Here is a 20,720-nt window from a genome sequence, read left to right on the forward strand (position 1 = left end):
TGAAAACATAAAAATCAATAACAAAAATCTTTAATGTAAGTAATACAATAACTTTACTACATTATTGGAATGAAAGAACATGGCTGAACATCCTGGGGATAACATACAACTGGAAAATCTAGATACGACACTCCACAATGATCTAACCTCTATACTGAAGTATCCTCGGTCCACGTAGTCTCCCAAGAAGAGGTAGCGTGTGGTGTGAGGAGAACCGCCAACCTCAAACAGCTTCATGAGGTCAAAGAACTGTCCATGGATATCCCCACACACTGCACGAGGAAAAAAGGATAAGACAAAGTGTGAAACGGGTTCTTAAGCCTTTGACTAAGACATAAGACATCTCTTGGGTTTCTTTTTGGTGTAGAAAGCTTCTTGTTAGATTATTGTTCCTTTTGTCGTTGGAAAGGAACATGAAAGATCCTTTCCACAAAAGACTGAAAGATTCATGAACGAGCGTTGTACATACAGCACTTGTTCTGCTCTATGAAGAGGGAAGGGTGGAGAACGAGTGAGCGGCATCCTGCTGCGCACTCTCCACTTCACTTGTATTGCAGTCCTTCTTTGCTCATGGATCCACCATGATGGATCCATGAACGACGTTTGACGCCGGCCGTACACATGTCAGATACGAGCCCAGAAACGATAATCGGACAAGAATCGTCTGACATGTGTACATAGCCCTAGTCATGACCCAGGAAAACAACAACAAACAAGAGAAAACTGTTCATATTTTTGAAAATGTGTTAGTCACATGTTAAGGTAAGGGCCATGGGTTGTGTCACAAATGTCTAGGTAAGTCACTATGAAAATTTCACATTGATAAAAATCAATCATTGATGATACTCCACCTACGAGTCCAACCAAAAGGTGAAAAAGATATGCCCAACTTGCCTGTAATGGGGGCCTCCACTTCAAGCATGGTTTTCTCATGTCGCAAAATGGCTGCTCCTTCTCGAATTATACGTAAAGCTACCTCTTCCTCCAGCCTACCCTCCTTGATCAGGTGATTCTTCAGCGTTTCCAGCTGAGGGCGGCCTTCCACAAACACCTCATTCATAGTCAGCCGCCGCGTGGGCGGAAAAGGGACGGCTGCAGAAAGAAAGAAAGCAATCATTATTTGACAGGAAGAAGAGTATTGACTATAAGACAATGCAGAAGGAAAAGCACAATTACTAGAAGGCAATAAACAAATTGCGTCAAGTTGGCGAATGAAAAAAAAAAAAAAAAAAAAAAAAAAAAAAAGAAGAGCACCTGTGTCATCCTAGGTCTGTCTACAGGAATGAGCTAGTAACACTGATGTGGTGGCACATGATTGCAATCAGTGTCATGGCTGCATGTCATTGTACTTTGGCAGCCACGATCCACATGTGGGTCAGTAACCTAGCACAGTCATACTGTCAGCCTCCTTTATGAGTCTTCTAGTGACATATGGCAGCACAACCAGGCAATCTACTGTATACATCAAGGTTATATAAGATTTAACAAAGTCTAGGAGCAAACAGACCTCTATGGGGAACATGTCAATTCATCTAGAACAAAGAAAACTCAAAACAGTTAGGTTTCCACCGGACACTGTATCTTATACAAAAGTCTGATACATGGAGAGAAGTCTTACATTATAAATAAGATATATACAATAGAGGTTGTGCCCTGTAAATTGTTATCTATACCCCCCAACCACTGAACAAATCCAGAGAATTCATGGGTACCAGCCATGGCCTGATGCACCAAATCCATGGCGGCAGTCCTGGGTATAATAATACATCTAATAAAGGGTATGTAAACAACGGTTACCAAATTGTACCCACTGATCACCAATGCTAAACGAAGGACTGTCCTCAACTATTCATAAATGATGGGTTGGAGATAGCATTCTGCTACTCATAAATGATTTTGGTGATGGTCAGAGGAATTGAATTTTGTTCTCCACTGATTAACAATATTTTGTGAGAGGGGGCGGGATAGTTGTAACCAAGAACATCAGAGGCGAAGGTTGGGATTGTTCCTCACCACCAATCAATGTGTTCAGGGGGAAGTAGATAATTTTTATCCTTTCTATGGACCACCATTGGAGTACCATTTTTTATTCCAAAGGGCTTTGGCAACTCCTACTGACCACTGCTGGTAGGTAAGTTTCTTAGTCCTTCCAACCTCAAACGGCATGGAAGATCTTGCTACCTTTCAATAGCAGCGTTTTTCATTCTCTTTAAATACAATATTGTATTTAACATATTCCTAAACCTTGTACATTATGTTTTATAATACATAGTCTTTACCCTTGCACTCTAAGCTATGTTCTCCTCCCTCATAAGTTCGATAGTACAGACATTTGGGTCATACATATGCCACGTTGTACTTGACATATTCCTGATCATACATACACCTAACCCATATTACTTAAGCCTGCATACAGTACATTACACGCTCATTTAGTATTTAGCAAAACTTTTTTTTTTACCCCAGTAGTAGATCCCCATCCCAATTTTATTTGGTTATTAACCATTTATACAAAAACCTTCCTAACCTTCTCATAACAAAACCAGTTCCCGACAGCGTCTTTACAACCTTCCCTGTCCAGGTCACCAAAGTCATCCCCTTCAGTGCAAATCTATCAGCCTTGCAAGTTACAAGATAACGGAGAACCCCGGCCCCAATATGGAGCAGCAGGGTTTGGAGATGAATGCCGCCTGCTGCAGGGACAAGGGATAAGAAACATTTTTCCCCTACAGCAAGAATAAAACAGACTAATTTACCCTTGCAGTGGCACGACATAAATTGTCTTGTGTTCTCCTTTAAGGTAGACTCTGACAAAAAGTGTTATTTTTTTGCAGAATAGATGTATAATTGTGACGTATAAATGGAATCTATACACTGGGCACTGCATTTTATACACTGATATACAGAAGAGGAAAGTCCTATTGTAATAAATGAGATCCATAGACTGGACACTGCATCCTTTACACTGAATTATAGAGGAGAAAAGTCATATTGTATAAATGGAATCTATACACTGGGCACTGCATTTTATACACCGATATACAGAAGAGGAAAGTCCCGATGTATAAATAAATCTATATAACCGAAACTGCGTCCTATACACCAATATACAGAGGAGAAAAGTGTTATTGTAGAAAAAAAATGTATATACAGCACACAGTGTCATATACCACCATAAAGAGAAAAGAATAATGTTCTATTGTATAAATGAGATACTGTACATACATTGGCATACAGAGGAGACACAAAACATGTTTTATAACAGAATACTAAGTTTAACCTTGCAGCAAATAAACATTTTAAGTGAATAAGAGAGGGAAAGGATCCAGCACAAAGCAGCAATAAATCAAAGCTGCACACACAGGGAAAGTTGCATCCAGAGACAAAGACGCACACATACACTATGTGCCCGCTGGTGCTGAGGAACACACTATTCCCAAATATAGGGTCTGTCTGTGCAGTTTCTGTGGCAATGCCAAGGGGCTGTCAGTGTGTGAGGAGCAGGGTGCTAATTACATGGCAGGAAGAGAATCAGCCCCCACAAGACATGGCTGCCCGCACTGCACAAGTGTATGTGTGTGGGATAGAGAAGTGTACATCCCAGATAAACACAAGAACATGCAGTGTAACCCTTTCACTGCTCCATCCTGCACAGAACAATAGCATCTGATCAGTGCACATCACAGCAGAAAGCTGTATTATAAAGATGGCCAGACACAGGTCAATGTGCGATCGATCTAGGTACAAGTGATCGCAAGCAAGACATTCATCATCAATTATATTATTGAACAATGTCATGCATACAGTCATGCATCCCGGGAGGCTCTGGCTGCTCCTTCTGTGCATGCCCTAATTTCGGCCTTGTGCAGAAAGGGCATTTTTTTCCACCATCGGGAAAGAGATGACCCTTTACAGCGGCTACGTCACCCGATCAGTGCAAAATGGGGTGACATAGCAAGAAGAAGACAGAAGATAGCCGTTCCCGGCGCTTCCTTGATTTCCAGGACGACGCGGGACCAGATCGCAGAAAGGAGCAGCGCCACCGAGAGATCTGCAGGAATAAAGGTAAGTGTGATTTTTTTATTTTTAGCTTTAAGTTGAACTGTATTACAATCAGTCGTCAGACACCTAAGAAGCTATTCACTTATTTGTTCACAAATGATCAATAAAATTTCTGCACTGCCCATCAACTTAATGGCATGAAAAGTGTTCAACTGATAGAACAGAGGCTCTGTAGTTTAGAATTCTTAGACAAAAATATCTTCTCAATTGGTGCCTATATTGAAAACACTACCAGATCTTATAAAAATCGACAATACCAAACCAAACCTTGTAAGGGACTTTTGATGAAAAAAAAATGATATCTAATGATATTGTGCTCTACGCGTTTCGCAACAATTCAATCAGCTTTATCAGGAGATCCAGAGAACATTGCATTAAAAATTACTTGTACAACATCATCTTTAGGATTTACGTCTTTTTCTTCAGAATTCTTAATTCAATCATTTTAGTCAAGTGATTGTCTGAACAATCCTCTCCATACGAGTATGGCCACCTTACTGTGTACAAACAGACATGACATAATCACTACTCAGTCTGAATGATAACTGTCGGATCAGGAAACAGTTGTATATCTGTGGCATACCTACTATCTGGGCAGACTACCAGATCAAATTTGGAGAAAGAATTGGCCAGCTGGCATACATTTTCCAGGTTGACTGCTATTAAAGCAGACTTTATTTATAAATACTCATAGCCATTACATACAGCAAATTTCAGCCAATTTTATTTGTTATTGAACCACCAGGAATCAAAATTGCAAGCAACAGAAAAAAAGTAATTTACCATGCACCAGAATCTGGTCAATTGTAACAGTCGAACAGGTCATGTGATATGACCCACATCTGCGGAACCTTTATTTACTTTGAAACTATTGCTGGATAGTGTCACCTGAACAGAACCGGATGTACCAAAGGCAATGTGGCTGCTTCTCCTACCCCATACATAAATGAACCAGGGTTCTCCCAGCTCCTGTTAACCAGGCGCAGCACCCGGCAGTTTTAGGTAACCACCCGGCTATTTTTGGGTGGTTTACAGATAAGTTGGGTCACAACAGAGGGTCTTCCAATCACCTACAATTTCTTCCCACCCGGCTTTAATACATTTTTGGGTTGAACACTGACCTAATCTTTGTGTTTGCAGGAGGTGCTGGTTCATACTTAAACATGGTTGCTGTTTATATATGCCATGACAAACATATACAACAGGAAAAAAAAAAACAGCAACCGATAGCTATAGCCTATCTGATGTGCATTTAAAGCAACACACACTAATGCGGAACTAAACTGGAGATCAGGGGGGTGTTTAAAAGGACAGGCGATGTTCCTTCTGCGATAACCACTCTTACCTTGCACAGCTCAGTGTTTGTTGCCAGGTGCATGCAAGAAATCAATGAACTCCATGGCGCGAATAAGGTCATCCGTGTCCAGCCAATCAGGATGGCTGAAAGTCAGGATGCAGAAGGAGGTAGAAGATGGCAGCACCCGCACGAGCAGGGACGGGGTTTAGTGCCACTTACTTTAATGGCGTAGCATGGATGACAACAGTGACATTCTTTTAAGCTGGGTGAGAAGAAACTGTAGGCAGGTGGCACCTCCTGTATTGTGACCCAACTTTCAAAACAGCAACCACCAAAATACAGCCAGGTGGTTACTGAGGACCTGGGGAGAACGCTGCAACTGTGATCCATTTCACCTGCTTTGGGTATCCTATGATGCTGCAAGACCAATAAAGTTGTCAACATGAGCAATATGTTGTTGTCATTTGTTGCAGGTAAAGCAGGTCAAAATAAGCCTTCTGCAACTAAGCCCATAAGCTTCAGCAATGCTGCATTCTAATGCATGAGACATCACTGGAAAAAAAAATCTATCTACATGAGCAAACAATCTGTCAATACAAAACATGAATGTAGGTTAGAGACATCTCTAGTAAAAGAAGTTTCTGAAACATTTCCGGACACCATCTCTAACTTCCAGGTGGATAGCTTCCATTGTTTTCTCCATATATATGAGCATGCCATATGACTGTCATTGTAATATCCACATTGTGAAGACCCATTTCTTGCCTTGTTTCCTAAACTAAAGCTTTAGTTACATTTTTTTGCACCTTTAAAATACTCCCCAGTGCTGTTTTTTGCACAATTACCTCACTGCTGCCATCAGCGAAGAAGAAGAACTCTTGACATCATAAAAAAGTGTTTTTAAAAGAACTGATTCAATGGTGGCCTTGGGGTAGGGGGTGGTTGGAAAGATGGAGTTCCACTTTAACATTCCTTTATTCTGCATACTGTTGGACAAACAAACCTTCACTCCATGTAAGTCAGCAGAAGAAAGGCCACCCTAATCAGATTGTTATCCATCACACACAGGCGGAACCTTACTGGATACAAGTGACTTTTAGGTCTGGGGAACATTGCATGCCGAGAGGTACAAAAGGTTGGCTTCAAGGTTGAAGATATTGACAAATGGGTCCCTGTGTGCTTTATCACTGTACAGCTTCATTTGCTTAACAAAACCAACATTACAAAGTGCTATTTCTAAAAGATGAAGTTCATTTTGCTCTAGCCGGAGAAAGCTTCTGAAGTTTATGAACCTTTTGCAAACCATTTTTGGTCATGTAGAGTCTTGGGATCTTCCAATAGAAGGATAATAAAAGACTAGAGTAAAATAAAAACTAATTATTCAGTAAAAAGCCAGCACCAAGGACTCTAAACTGTGTGTGAACATATGAACCAGCTTAGTCTAGCTATGCAAATGACAAATATCACCTACATTTTTAAAACCAAAAATGAAACGATTAATGAAGCAAAAATACTCAGAACTCTGGAAAATATCTGGAAGAGATCTACTTTTAGGAACCCATGATCAGGCAGGTCATTACCGCAAAAAAAAAAAAAACTGGCAATGTCCTTTCTGTAATAATCGAGGCCTCCTACCTGCCTGACCACTACAGGTATCTGTCAAAATGCTGAGCTGTGCATGCATAGCATACTCAAAAATCCCAGCTTCCCCTGCGCATGCCTAGGAATATTCTCCTGCTCGCTTCTGCAGGATATTCTCCTGCTCGCTTCTGCAGGAGTTACATTGACCCAGCCAATCAAGATGGCCAAAGATCATATGATCGGAAAATTCTTGATCGTTGCTTCAAAGAACAAAAAAATAAAACCACAAATGCAAAAAAAAAAAAAATAATAATAAAATAAAAAAAGAACGGTGGAAAATAACATACTTAAAGCATTTCTAAAGCAGAAACTGAAGTTCCACAGGCGATGTCCCTTCTGCAAAAATCTACCTGCCTGAATATTCCAGGCAAAAAACTGACCTGCGCATGCGAAGAGTTTTTACATTTAAGAATCCATGATCAGGCAGGTCATTATTGCAAAAAAGGGCAGTCAATGTCCTTTCTGTAATAATCAAAGCTTCCTACCTGCCTGACCGCTCCAGGTATCTGGCAAAAAGAAGCGCCGCGCATGCGCAGAATCAGCTTTTTCTGCCAGCAATACCGGCTTCACCTACACACGCATAATCTCCCACACGCCTGCCCAGGAGTTACATCATCCTGGTCTGGGCAGGACAATTGAGGTGGCCATAGATCATCTACAGGAAAAGAAGATATAAGAAGGTGGCCTTGCCCTTTAAGGGACTAAGGTGAGCATCTCGGGTTTAGTTCTGCTTAGTTCTAATTTTTTACCTCCCCCAAATTTCGTCAATAAATATATATATATATATATATATATATATATATTTTTTTTTTTTTTTTTTTTTCCCCTTTTTCATTTGTACCTGATTTTAGAACCAGTTACATCACTAAGTGTTATTGGCAGACAAACCTAGGAACAGGAGAATGGAGGGGAATAAGTATCACAGTATAGATGGTGGGGGGGAAGAAAGGGAAGAGGTTTGGGGGTGCACTAGCTAAGACCTAACTATGACCTCTCAAAGGACAAATTGACAGGTTCTCTTTAAAGGAAAATTCTCCTATTAAACAAGCCATTTGAAATCTAATGTTAAAAAAAAGTACCCATCCATTTTACAACATGTATGTATTACTAAACAGTACCGAAAAAACTGAAATATTGCTTCCTTGATACCATGGCAACACTGGGAGCATTCCAGATCCGTATCAGCAAGAGTAGGGGCAAACCATCCAGCACAATAATAGGAGCACAGTACTCTGGCATTGGAATATTTGCAGTGATTAGAGGTAGTTTCTCTGGCATTAGTACAATTGTTCTCATCATAACCAATTGTTCTCATCATTTCACTTTGATAAAAGGGATAAAGGGTTCCGGTGTGTCAGTCCAAACAGGTACCAAATTCAGCTACTATGTGATAGAAGAAATCCTGGATCTATACAAGAAATTTAATTTTAATTTCTGACCTCAGTGTTTTCCCCAGCCCCTTAAGCCGGGCCCACCGCCCAGCATTATTCGGTGACCACGCGGCTGTTTTTGGTGGTTACTGAGGAGTTGGATTGCAATACAGGGGCTGCCACCTGCCTACAATTCTTCCCACACTGAAAACTGGACCTGGTTCTATAAAAATCCTCCCTGCTTGATGTTCTGATACTCTGCCTTTCTAAATCACTGACCCGGAATGAGGATGCAGCTCAGGTGTTCAGATCACAGCATAACTTCTGCACGTGTATAACAGATGTGCGACAAACTACTGAAACCAAAAGATCAGCTTTACATCCAGGCAATTCTCATTCTATAAAATGAGTTCAGTAATGGCAGCCTATATAATCTCTCTGAATCTCTCTCAAATGCTCCATATATTCCAGACATAGTGGGAGGGTTTCAGGAACATGAGCAGTGCTGCTAATCCAGAAAGCAGCTGGAAATTGATAAAATACAAACTTATGAATTAGCAATCCTGATAACCGCACCACCCGCAAAGTCTTCTCATCTCACTGTAGCACATTACACATGAGGGACAATACTGCTTTCACATTTTGTAGCAGTGCAGCAGTGTTGTCCCCCATTCTAAGCCTTTGCAATCAAAGCCAGTTTTTGAAGTGTAACACAAGTCACAAGTGTAATACTTCTTGTCCAGACTGGGACAAGGACAGCATTCTGAGACAATCAAACCCTTCTAATAAGGAGCAAGGTGACAGGAAGAACAAGCAAAGTAAGCAGAAGAAAGACCTCATCAGTGTGCTCCTGCTGCGTAAAGAACATAAAGCCATAAAGCAGTATCCTTAAGATAAAACAGTCCCAAGATCAAAACCTCACTATTATTATTAATAAACAGGATGTATATAGCGCCAACATATTACGCAGGGCTGTACATTAAATAGGTGTTTCAAATGACAAAACAGTGGCACAGGAGGAAGAGAGGACCCTGCCCAGAAGAGCTTACAATCTAAGAGGTGGGGGAAGCAGCATACAGATTTATAGGGGAAAAAAAACAACATTTGGGTGCATTTCCAGTTTTAAGGTTCATTATACATTGGTATGCCAACACAAAAGATCACAAAATGAAGCAATGCCAAGCACTAGGTGATACTCTTGCCATTCTTCACTTTTTGAAGTGTAATCCATTTGTGTAAATAAGGGGAGATTTGGGAGTCAACGTTTTGTAGGCTTTAAGATTATCTAGATCTCATCCAAAACTAAAATGAACAAAACAGTCCTTTTAAAATGAAAAATGAAATTCTGCAATACTGAACAATGTTGTTTCTAGCAAAAACACCACGCAAATGAACCTATTTTGAGTATAAGGATGACTAGCGTCATTCTACCTACTTCCTGTGAGCACATGCTGTCACAGACAAGCCCCCTGGCAATGCCACTTTTACTTCCCTAAAGCCTCATCATGTGATCCTTCAGTCCTATTCTTTGGTTTACATTGATGGCGTTCACATTGCTGGTTGGGTGACTTGGACACTATGCTATTGAGTGTCCAGATATGGGGTCCTGCGTGAAGGACCACTGGGGCTGGTGTGGGCACATCCCCTGGGGTTCAGCTATCCCCAAACACAGCCTTGTGGCGGCACCTAAACTGCAGAATAATATAATAATACCGGGCAAAGGTAAAAAGGAGAATTGGTTGGAGGGGAGGTAATATTTAGTGCTCTAAAACGGTACAAAAAAAATGTTATTTTTAAAGTTAAAAAGGTCCAAACAAGAAGAGGTGCAGAAAATTGTATATAGAACAAGAGGCGACTGTTTCCTGTACGCAGACAGCACAGAACGTAAGGATCCGATGACTTAAAGGATCAGAGGCCAGCTCACGCAGCACCTGTTGCTCAAGGTTATAGCTTGGTATGTGCAGATGGATGCTGATAATTATAGTGTACACAGGCCGTGCGTTCTGTGGTCAGATATACTGTGGACACTTCCCTCCTCCTCCTCCTCCTCCTCCGTGGAACCCCGGCGATCCAACTAATTAGGGCACTTCGCTCCTCAGCAGTCAGCGGATTCAAGGCCTGACTGCAAGTGCCATAATCTTCCCTGCTACAGATCTGCTCACAGACAACCTGTCCGCCTGCCAGGGGTTAGATTCCCGCTTCTAATGACTCTTTACATAGGTATGTAGCAGGCAGATGAGCACAGAGCTATTCAACCCAGAGGATCATTTATACCATGACATATGCAAAGCTAAACATATAGAAATGCCATGTGTGACAGCGTACAAGGTATCTGAAACACAACACTTAAAATAAAACAAGCCAACACTACCCTCTAACAAAAAGCAATATCATTTGTCCTTCATAGCAATCCCAGAAAATTTGGCAATTACTAAACACATGCATTTCAATACAAACGTCACAACTATACATGTACACCTGCAAAACATATCATTACCTGCCCTTCCTGGTATGTGAGGGTGCCTAGGCACACCGGGGTCTACATTCTTATCTGCAATGTGGGATCTAAGGCACTGGTGCCTCTGCATGCCTCTATCGTGCAGGGTTGTTCAATTCAGGATCCACACACATTTTTAGTATTTCTCATACAGAAATAGTGTTCAACACAGAATTTTTTTAAGCTGGGTGGGAGAAAATTGTAGGCAGGTTGTGGCCCAACTCACACAGCCGGGTGGTTATTGAAAATTGCCATGTGGTACACGCAGCTAAAACGAGCTGGGGAGAACATTGCACATGTAATATGGACAGAAATGTATATGGCACTCAAGGTCTGAAATCTGACAGCCTTGCCATAAAAATTTGGTGATATCACCATTTTGCTGCTCACGGTTCTCCTAGCTGAAGGCTGCAACATGAGGAAGTAAAGCTCTGACTATCAAGATGGAATCCCCCACAGAGACACAGTGTAGAATAAGACCTGGTAAGTTATTGGGAAAGATCAAATATTATATATATGACATTTTAGGTGCTGTTGCAGTAATGCAAGCTAAATGCATTGGTGTTCTACATCTACAAAAAAAAAAATCCTGATATCATCCTCGTGTAATCTTTGGTAAAGTAGGGTCCAGACTGGGACAAGGACAGCATTCTGGGACAATCAAACCCTTCTAAGGAGCATGGGAACAGGAAGAACAAGCAAAGTAAGCAGAAGAAAGACCTCACCTTTGTTCTTTTGCTGCTTAAAAATACATAAAACACTCTGCTTAAGATAAAACCCTCCCATTAACAAAACCTCATTATTATTATTAATAATAAACAGGATTTTTATAGCGCCAACATATTACACAGCGCTGTACATTAAATAGAGGTTGCAAATGACAGATAGATTCAGACAGTGACACAGGAATAGGAGAGGACCTTGCTTCAAAGAGCTTACAATCTAGGAGGTGGGGGAAGTAGCACAGATTTAAAGAAAAAACAACCCTCTCTATGTGAAAACATTTACAGTTTTAAGGTTCATTATACATTGGTATGTCAACAAACAGACCAAAAAATTAAGCAAACTGCAAGAAATGCCATGCACTAGGTGTACGTCTGCCATTATTTTTTATACGATATTGCTAAATAATACATTGGTGTGCCATGCTATAACATACAATATGCCTTAGAACAATGCATAAGTCTGTATTAAATGTCCCCTTAAGGCTTTACCAGTCCTGTTACGTCTCCACATTTTTCCCATCATAACAATGCAACTGTATATAGTTTTTCTGTATACAAAAAGGTCTTTAAAGGATACCTGTACTTTCAAACAAAGTGCAGTTATCCTGTCATTCCCCCCACCCCTCTGACCTGAAGTAACCCACAAATTCATACATGCAGGGAATATAGGCTGCTGGGTTACTTCTTTGTTCACATTCAGTGACATTTTCACAATAAAGCCCCATAGATTTCTGTGAAGTGTGTAGATGGATCATCTCCTGCATGAAAGTCCATGGGACTTTGCTGTAATAAGCCGTGGCTTCTGGGATCTTGGTAAATATGAATCTGTGGATTACTTTAGGTTAGAGAAAAAAAAATCTCTATCCAAAATAAACCAAAGATTATGGCTTTGATGATTTTGTTTACAAAACCTTGGATAGTTGGCAATTTTATATCTACATTTGACCAGATTTGGTTTTTACACTTGCAGGCTGTGCTTTATGATCTATTTATGTCTAGCAGGGTTCCTCCAGAGGTTATTGAGAGTTCCTTGAGCAATGAGCACTTTGTGCCTTTCACACTTATGATCTTTTGGCTATCTATAGGGGTGGCATTCATCCCAATGGCCAGCAATGTAAGAGGCATTCTTCCTACGGACCACCAAACTAAAATACTGTAAACTATGGATATAGTAATTATAGAAGGGGTTCACTGAAGGCCTGAAAGTTATTTCAAGGGTTCCCCTATGTTAAAGAAAGGTCTGCACTAGAATGATATAAAACTCCCATAATACTCCTGCAGCCAGAGCCGCTGACATTATGCATTGGCGGTACATTGAATGGAAGAGCTCAGGAACAGCATTTTATTCCATGGCAAAAGAGTTTTTTTTTTTTTCTGAGAATATGACTTATGCATGCATATGTCATATAAGAATTTATACATTGCAATTAGGTATCTTCTAGTTTAAATAAGCTTGGAAATGTGTGTGACTTTTCAGGATTGTATTGTTCCATTTTGTATATCTCAGGAAAGAGTCATTAAAGTATCTTGCAAAGCAGGCGGACAGCAGCTGACCTGGATCCATGAAATTTAAGCAGGTGATGTACTGAAATATAGGGTACAGTGTGTGTGCCGAGCACCGCACTCACTATGGAAAACGTAACACTTTTTTGTCATTTGCCTTAGCACAAGTTAAAGCAAAGTGGATTATAATCCAAAATAAAATTGGACAATGAAATGGTATTAGGCTACAATTACACGCGGAGAACGTCCAAGTCTACGTACACACGTTAGAGTTTTGTTGTTGGAAAGAATCTTTCACGATCCTTTCCAAAAGACTAAACGAGCGCTGTACATACATGAAGAAGGGAGAATGACGAAGTGGCACCCCGCTGTGCTCTCTCTCTCCTTTCCTTGTATTTCAGTAATTCACGGATCCGCCATGAACGATGTCGGACGAGCGCTGTACACACGTCAGATTCTCATCCGATACCAGCCAAGAATCATCTGACATGTGTACGTAGTATGCGCACTGCTGTCCTTTGCCATAACATTTCAATAGCTCTACAAACACATACAAGGAGTAAACAAATTCTTTGCAACATATGGAATAAAGATCACCATGCAATGCCCTGGAAAAAAAGATGCCATGCATCGGTTTTTTGGCCTATGAATACACTTTTGGGGTCCATTAAAATCAAAGCGTGAATTGGACCCTAACAAAACTCATTTGTTCTTTTCTGAAACTACCTAAAAAATACATTTTATAAGCATCTCTCCTAGTGCCTGGTCATATTATAACTGTCCATTTATGGAACAAGATTAAGAAACATTAGTCTGCATGGATTTGGTAGAAATGATTATCTGTCATGCTGGGGAGTTTTTTCTTATCGGTTATTTGCTATGTGCTATCTATAGCCATGCTAAAAACATACCGTTATAATAATGTTCTAATAAGGTTCTAAGAAGCACTGCTGACATGTAAAGGACAGACAGAGCACAATGGCAAACTTTCTATGATGCTTCTACTATTGCCCATTATTACCCCATACCAGTCACTCCCCTTGTTGCTTCTGGGGCCACCGGAGGTGAACTGACAAGGATTCTGTCCTCTTTCTCAGCCTTGCCCCCTGTGATTTCCCTTTCAGGGGTTGGCTGGCTGTTACCTGTCCCCATGCTGCATCCGTCCCACCAGGTAGAGGATTATATAGGGATGGAGGAACTGTAAAGCTGCAACATGTGCGCGCACACACACACACACCTAGTGCAAAGCTGCAGTGTGGGGGAAGAAGCCAGGAAATCCTATTAGTGAGTCAGGAGGGGGAGGGAGATCCCTGAGCAGGGACATAGAACTGCTAGATTACCCTGCAAAGAACTGTCTATAGGTCATTCATCATCAAAAACAATACAGAGAAAAGATGCAGAAAACACTGCAGCTCTAAACATCTAAAAGAAATAATTTTCTTTCTATAGAAGCCAACGATTGAAGGGGAACCAGAAAGCAAAAAGTAAAAAAAAATTGTGAGCAGTTTGAGACATATTTACAGAATAAACAGGTGATGTTCCTTCTGCAATAAAATAAACATATGTGCATGGCCACATATTTTTAATTACTGCCCTCGTTCTATCAAGGGGGTTGCCACCTTTATCCGGGTGTTGGGTCCATCGCGATTGGCCAGGTCTAGATAACTTTACTCCCATGCATACAGTTCATCCAGTCCTGGCAGCCCCAGGGGGTGCTGGGATAGCCGCAATATCCTAGTATCCTATAATGAGATGTGCATGCTGAGAAAGGAGATTGCAACAAGGTTTTATTGAAGAAGGAACATTGCCTGCTCGCAGTGTTTAATTACAGAACTATCGTTCCGCTTTATGCGGAAATGTCCGATACCAACATGCTACAGAATGAATGCCGCTCTATGTATGGAAGCAGTTGTCTCTCTGCAGTGGTCTCATATACTCTCTGCTGAGTCAGGCTTATCATTTTACAATCAGCAAAGCTCATGCTCCAGAAAGCTTGGGAAATGGAAAACCTTTTCAAAAAGACCAAATAGCAAAGGTCCCTGGCATGGAATAGGCTGTTGTAAGACAAACTATGTACATGCATGCATTTTGTTTTAATGCACACTGTTGAATTTAGCTTGAAATTACTGAAATCACAGGAGCAGAATGAGAGCCAGATGACGTACAAACACAAAAGTAAAGGCCAGCATTGAGAAGCTGTATAGTTTTTCAGTATGGAAAGCTTAGTGAGCAAATGCAAGATATTCCCAGGAATGGATGCAGCAATGCAACTCTATTGGGTGTCAGAAAGTCGGATGACAGTCTTGAGTTGACCCAACTGTGAAAGTGGCCACCATCATGAAGAAGGATCATTTCTATTCTGTGTAAGGTATGTAATACAGCCAACAAATGATTATTATAGTGCTGACCCTTAGGGATTATTCACAGCACATTGCAAGCAGATAACTTGCATTATTGCAGCAAATAATAAATGCTGAAAATGTATATAGCTATTTTTGTTTATAACTGCACTGAAAAAACAAATATAATAAAAGGAAAAAGCATCGGATATAGAGCACTACAACGCACAGATGCCAAAGCCCTACACACTGTAACTTGGTAGGTGTAAGTGCCATTTTTCTAGTATCAAGGTACGTTGAATGTCCATCAAAGTCAACAGGTTGCTGGAAGACCCATGCACAAGCCTCAAATTCATGCTACAATTTAGTATTAAGTGCTGCAAACTCCATCAGCCCTGATAAAAAGAGAACATTATAACGACTTCCAGCACAGTAAGAAAGGCATGACAAGTATGTAATTAGAATTACCCAGAATGCCGACCTCCATGATTTTTTCCTCCAGGTTTTCTTTAAAAAGTCAATTCAAAGAGGAAGTACCTTTAAAGTGAGTACTTACCACCTTCTTTAGCACTGCAAGTGCCACGATGTCCCTGATCCTCCCTATCATCTTCACCTGTATTTTGTTTTCTGCTAGAAGGAAGGTAAGACGCCTTTTTTGCAGAAGATACATACATACAGAGTATAGTATCCATGGTAGTGTTCTACCCAGCACCTTAGCCAGGCGCACCACCCAGCACTTTTCAGTAACCACCAGGCTGTTTTTGGATGGTTACTGAAAAGTTGGGCCAAAATACACGGGCTCCATCCCGCTTACAGCTTCTAGAAATTTCTGGGGAGAATACTGTGTGGCAATTAAAAGGTAAAAAATGTCCGCCCCATGGTCAATTTTTTCCTTTTGCCACCCCATCCTCATCCAATTCTTTAACGTTCCCAATAAATTCCCACTCGTCCCCATTCCATCCCTGTCATACATGTCATTTTTTCAGTTACTACATAAAGGGTACCAAAATCGGTAACCATCAATACCCTCCACAGTCAATCTTGTTAATAGTAAAGCAAATTGGGCCATCAGCTTTTTTAGATAAGAAAATAGTCAACGTGCAGTGGCTTTCATCCAATGCTCTCCATACTAGTATGTTGTGTTGGTCGACAACCATGGCAATCATAAGCTCTGATTGAATGTAGATCAGTAGATACAGTAAGGTCTAAAGCAGTGATTCCCAACCTGTGGTCATGGGAAAATTTTGGTGGTCCACGGGTCTGGCCAATGAGCCCCCAAGCCAGAGCCGTGGACCAGGTCTCCTGTATGCACCACAGGCTCAGGGCAGTGGGAGGGTTGTGTCTTTGGAGGCACGCTCAGACCTGCAATGGGAGTGGATGGGTTCTGCGATCATGATGTCACTCTGGGGGAAGTTTCTTCCCCTTTGAGTGACACCCTGCTCCCCGCGCATGCGCTGTCCGGAGTCTGTGACGTCCAAAAGGTTGGTGACCAATGGTCTAAAGCATATTGGACAGATAAAAGGTCAGCAAAGGTAACACCATGGACAAAATAAAACCCAGAGATAGAGAAATAACAAATATATCTATTTTGGAGTGAATAGGTAGAAATAATTACAACTCTTAAAATTCTAAGGATTTGGTTACCAGATAGGGCCAGCCGTGGATGAGAAACCAGAAACATCCATGTGTCTAGCTAGTCATGGTTAGATATTACAGAAAACATTTAAAGCTACCAATTTGTACTTTTCATCAGTTCGGGTAAGCATCAATGACTAGGCATGTGCTGGTAGAACAAAAGCCTGTCAGGAGATAGTATTAAGAGCTACAATTAGTTGTTGTATTGTTTCCATTTGGTTGGACTCATTAGTGAACAGTGTCAACAGTAGTCGGGAACTGTGACAAAACGATCTATAGGGCTTGGATGGGCTGAAAGTAATAGGTATGGGATATGAAACTCTCTAGAATAACAATAAGGTCACTAGAGGTAGGTGTCTACATAACTAGGTACCGATTATGTGCATTAAACTGCAATATTAGTGACATGTTTCTAGTAGCCAGGCATTACCAAAGGGTGTAAAAAAATTCCATCCTACATGGTCCTACGTGGATCGTGGTAGTAAGATCTACATTCATTGGAAGTATGGTTTAAAGAGGTAAGTAATGGTAGTAGGTTTTGTAGAAAAGGTTTTTGGAGGGTCTGTATTGGAAAACCAGGTGACTATTTGAAGAGTGCCAACATGGCTGGTAATGAGGAGCGTTTGTTAATGGTAGTTGGGCCTGTACTTAAAAGGAATGGTTGGTGGTGGTATGGACTATAGAGGTAAACAAAACTGTTGGTACTGGCACATTCGGTAATAGCAAGGAATGGTAATGGTAATCGATTGTTGTGTACGCTGGTGGTAATATGGTAAGGAGTGTTCAAGTATCAATTACGGTAATCGGAATAGTAGTGCTCATGAATGGTTGATGGTAGTGGTATCAGTACTGATCAGGAATGGTTGGTGGTAGTTGGATCAACAGTCGCCCAAATACTTTTAAGATTTAGGAATGGTAAGTAGCAGAAAGAGATGGTTGGTGGTAATAAGATCAGAAGCAGTCAGATGTGGTTTGTGGTATTCTGGTCTTTACTGTTCACGCTTCACTTGTTTGTACCTTCCGGAGCTTTCAGGAACCCTGAAAGGTGAGTAGTCAAGGGATAAAAGCTGTCTGTAACAGTTTATGGTAAAAAGGCCTATAGAAGGCATTAGTAATTTGTGGTATCATGGTTTGTAGCTATAAGGTCAGTTAAGAATACAAGGGTGAGTAGAAATAGGGTCAGTAGCAAATAATAATAGTGGTATTGGTACCAGCTAGTAATGGTTAGAGTTATACGGATCAGTAGCATACAGTTTTGCTTTATGGTAGGTGGTTTAGTAGAAACAAGTATCGGTAGGCTTCTAGTGGCAGCCAATAATAGTTATCAGGGTCAGAACAGTCAGCAATGCTTAGTAACAAGGTCTGTAATAGTTTTTGACAAATGTCAGAGTAGAACAAGTCTCCAGTGGTCAAGACTGCATTAGGGACAGTCAGGAACCATGTACAACAAGGAACTGATATTGGTATACTAATGTTAGTGGCATCTCCTCAGATGTCACTGCAGAACAAGTCCCCAGTGGTCAGGAATGGTAAAAGGTCATATTGCCCAGAAACCATACACAACAACGAGTCAGCCATAATATACGAAGGTTAGTAGCCTCTCCCTCTTATCACAGAAGAACAAGTCTCCTGTTGTCAGGAATTGTCTAAGACCACATTGTTCAGGAACCATACATAACAAAGAGCCAACCATGGTATATTGAGGCCACTTTTCAGATGTCACAGACGAACAATCCTCAAGTTGTCAAAAATAGTATAAAGCTAAATCAGTCAGAAACCATACATGAAGACAAGGCACCAATCATGGTATACCAAAGTTATGGGTATCTCCGTAGGTATCAGTGAAATATTTTCAAGAGGTCAGCAAAGGTCACAGAAGAACAAGTCTCCTGTAATCAGGAATGGTCTACATAATTCAGGAGCCTTTCATGACAAAGAGCCAACCATGGTATATTGAGGTTAGTGGCCTCCTCCCAGATGTCACAGTACAATAAGCCTCTAATTGTCAAGAATTGTATAAGGCCAAATCGGTCAGGAACCATACATGTTGACAAGGAGCCAAACATGGTATACCAAGGTTAGTAGCCTCTTCTCATGTCACAGAAGAACAAGTTTCCTGTGGTCAGGAATGGTCTAAGACTACATTGTTCAAGAATCATACATGACAAGAAGCCAACTTTAGGTTAGTGGCCTCTTCTCAGATGTCACAGTAGAATAAACCTCACATTGTCAGGATTGGTATAGCCCATATCAGTCAAGAATCGTACATAATAACAAAGAGCCAACCATGGAACTCTAAGGTCTGTGGCTTCTTCCTAAATGTCACAAGAGAACGAGTCTCCAGTGGACAAAAATATTCAAAGGCCATATGGGTCAGAAACCCTATATGACAAGCAGCCAACCATGACAGACTAAGGTTAGTAGTCTCTCCACAATATCTGGTGGTAAGAAATCGTTTTAGACCATATCAGTCAAGAATCATAAATTACAAGAACTAACCATGGTATACTAAAGTTTGTGGCCTCTCCTGATGTCTCCTGTGGTCAGGAATGGTCTAAGACCACATCGGTCAGGAACCATACAAGACAAGAGGCCAAACATGGTGTACCAAGGTTAGTGGTATCACCGCAGAGGTCATAGAAGAACAAGTCTCCAGTAATCAGAGATGGTCCAATGCCACTTCAGTCAGAAAACATATAAACCAAGGAGCCAATGATGGTATACTAATGTTAGTGGCATCTCCTGATGTCTTCTGTGGTCAGGAATGGTCCAAGACCACATCGGTCAGGAACCATACATGACAAGGGGCCATCCATGATATACTAAGGTTTGTGGCTTCTTCTGAGATGTCACATTATACCAAGAATCTATATTGGTCCAAAACTATACATGACAAGAAACCAACTATGATATACCAAGGTTAGTGCTGTCTTCTCGGATGTCACAGAACAACTCAAGTGGTCAGAGAGGGTCCAATGCAACTTAGTCAGGAACCATATATAACAAGGAGCTAATACTGTTTTACTAATGTTAGTGGCATCTCCAGCAGAACAAATTCCCAGTAGTCAGGTATAGTCAAAAGCCATATTGGCCAGGAACCACACATGACAAGAAGCCAGCCTTAAAATACTAAGGTTAGTAGCCTCCCCACCAGTGGCAGAAGAACAAATCTCCAGTGGTCAGGAATGGTCCAAGGCCAAATCGTTAAGAAACTATACACAACAAAGAGGCAACCATAGTATACATTGATGTTAGTGATCTCTTCTCAGGTGTCACACTAGAACAAGTATCAAATTGTCAGGAAAGATAAAAGGCCATATCAGTCAAGAACCATACATAACAAGAAGCCAACCATGGTATACCAAGGTTAGTAGTAACTGCGCTTATGTCAGTAGAAGAAGTCTCCAGTGGTCTGGAGCCAACCAAAGTATAGCAAGGTTTGTGACCTCTTTTAGATGTCACAGTATACCAAGAATTCAGTGGTCACACAAGACCACAATCAGTCAGGAAACCATACATGACGAGGAGCCAACCACAGTATACCAAGGTTAGTGATCTCTCCTCAAATGTCAGAGTAGAAGTCTCCAGCGTTCAGGAATGATCAATCAAAAATTATAAATGACTAAGAACCAATCATGGTATACTATGGTA

The 20,720-nt window shown here is 41.0% G+C and overlaps 1 protein-coding gene across 1 annotated transcript in view; it reads right to left on the minus strand.

The window, feature by feature from the left end:
* The window catches only part of PPP3CC (protein phosphatase 3 catalytic subunit gamma), a 36,048-nt gene extending 21,801 nt beyond the window's left edge, over positions 1-14,247 (minus strand). Inside the window, 3 exon segments of the mRNA XM_072399828.1 lie at positions 148-272; positions 895-1,092; positions 14,124-14,247. Of these exon segments, the coding sequence (XP_072255929.1) occupies positions 148-272; positions 895-1,092; positions 14,124-14,247 (447 nt within the window).
* Between the last annotated feature and the right edge of the window lie 6,473 nt (positions 14,248-20,720).

This window comes from Pyxicephalus adspersus, chromosome 2 (assembly GCF_032062135.1).
Source record: "Pyxicephalus adspersus chromosome 2, UCB_Pads_2.0, whole genome shotgun sequence".
Taxonomy (NCBI): Eukaryota; Metazoa; Chordata; class Amphibia; order Anura; family Pyxicephalidae; genus Pyxicephalus; species Pyxicephalus adspersus.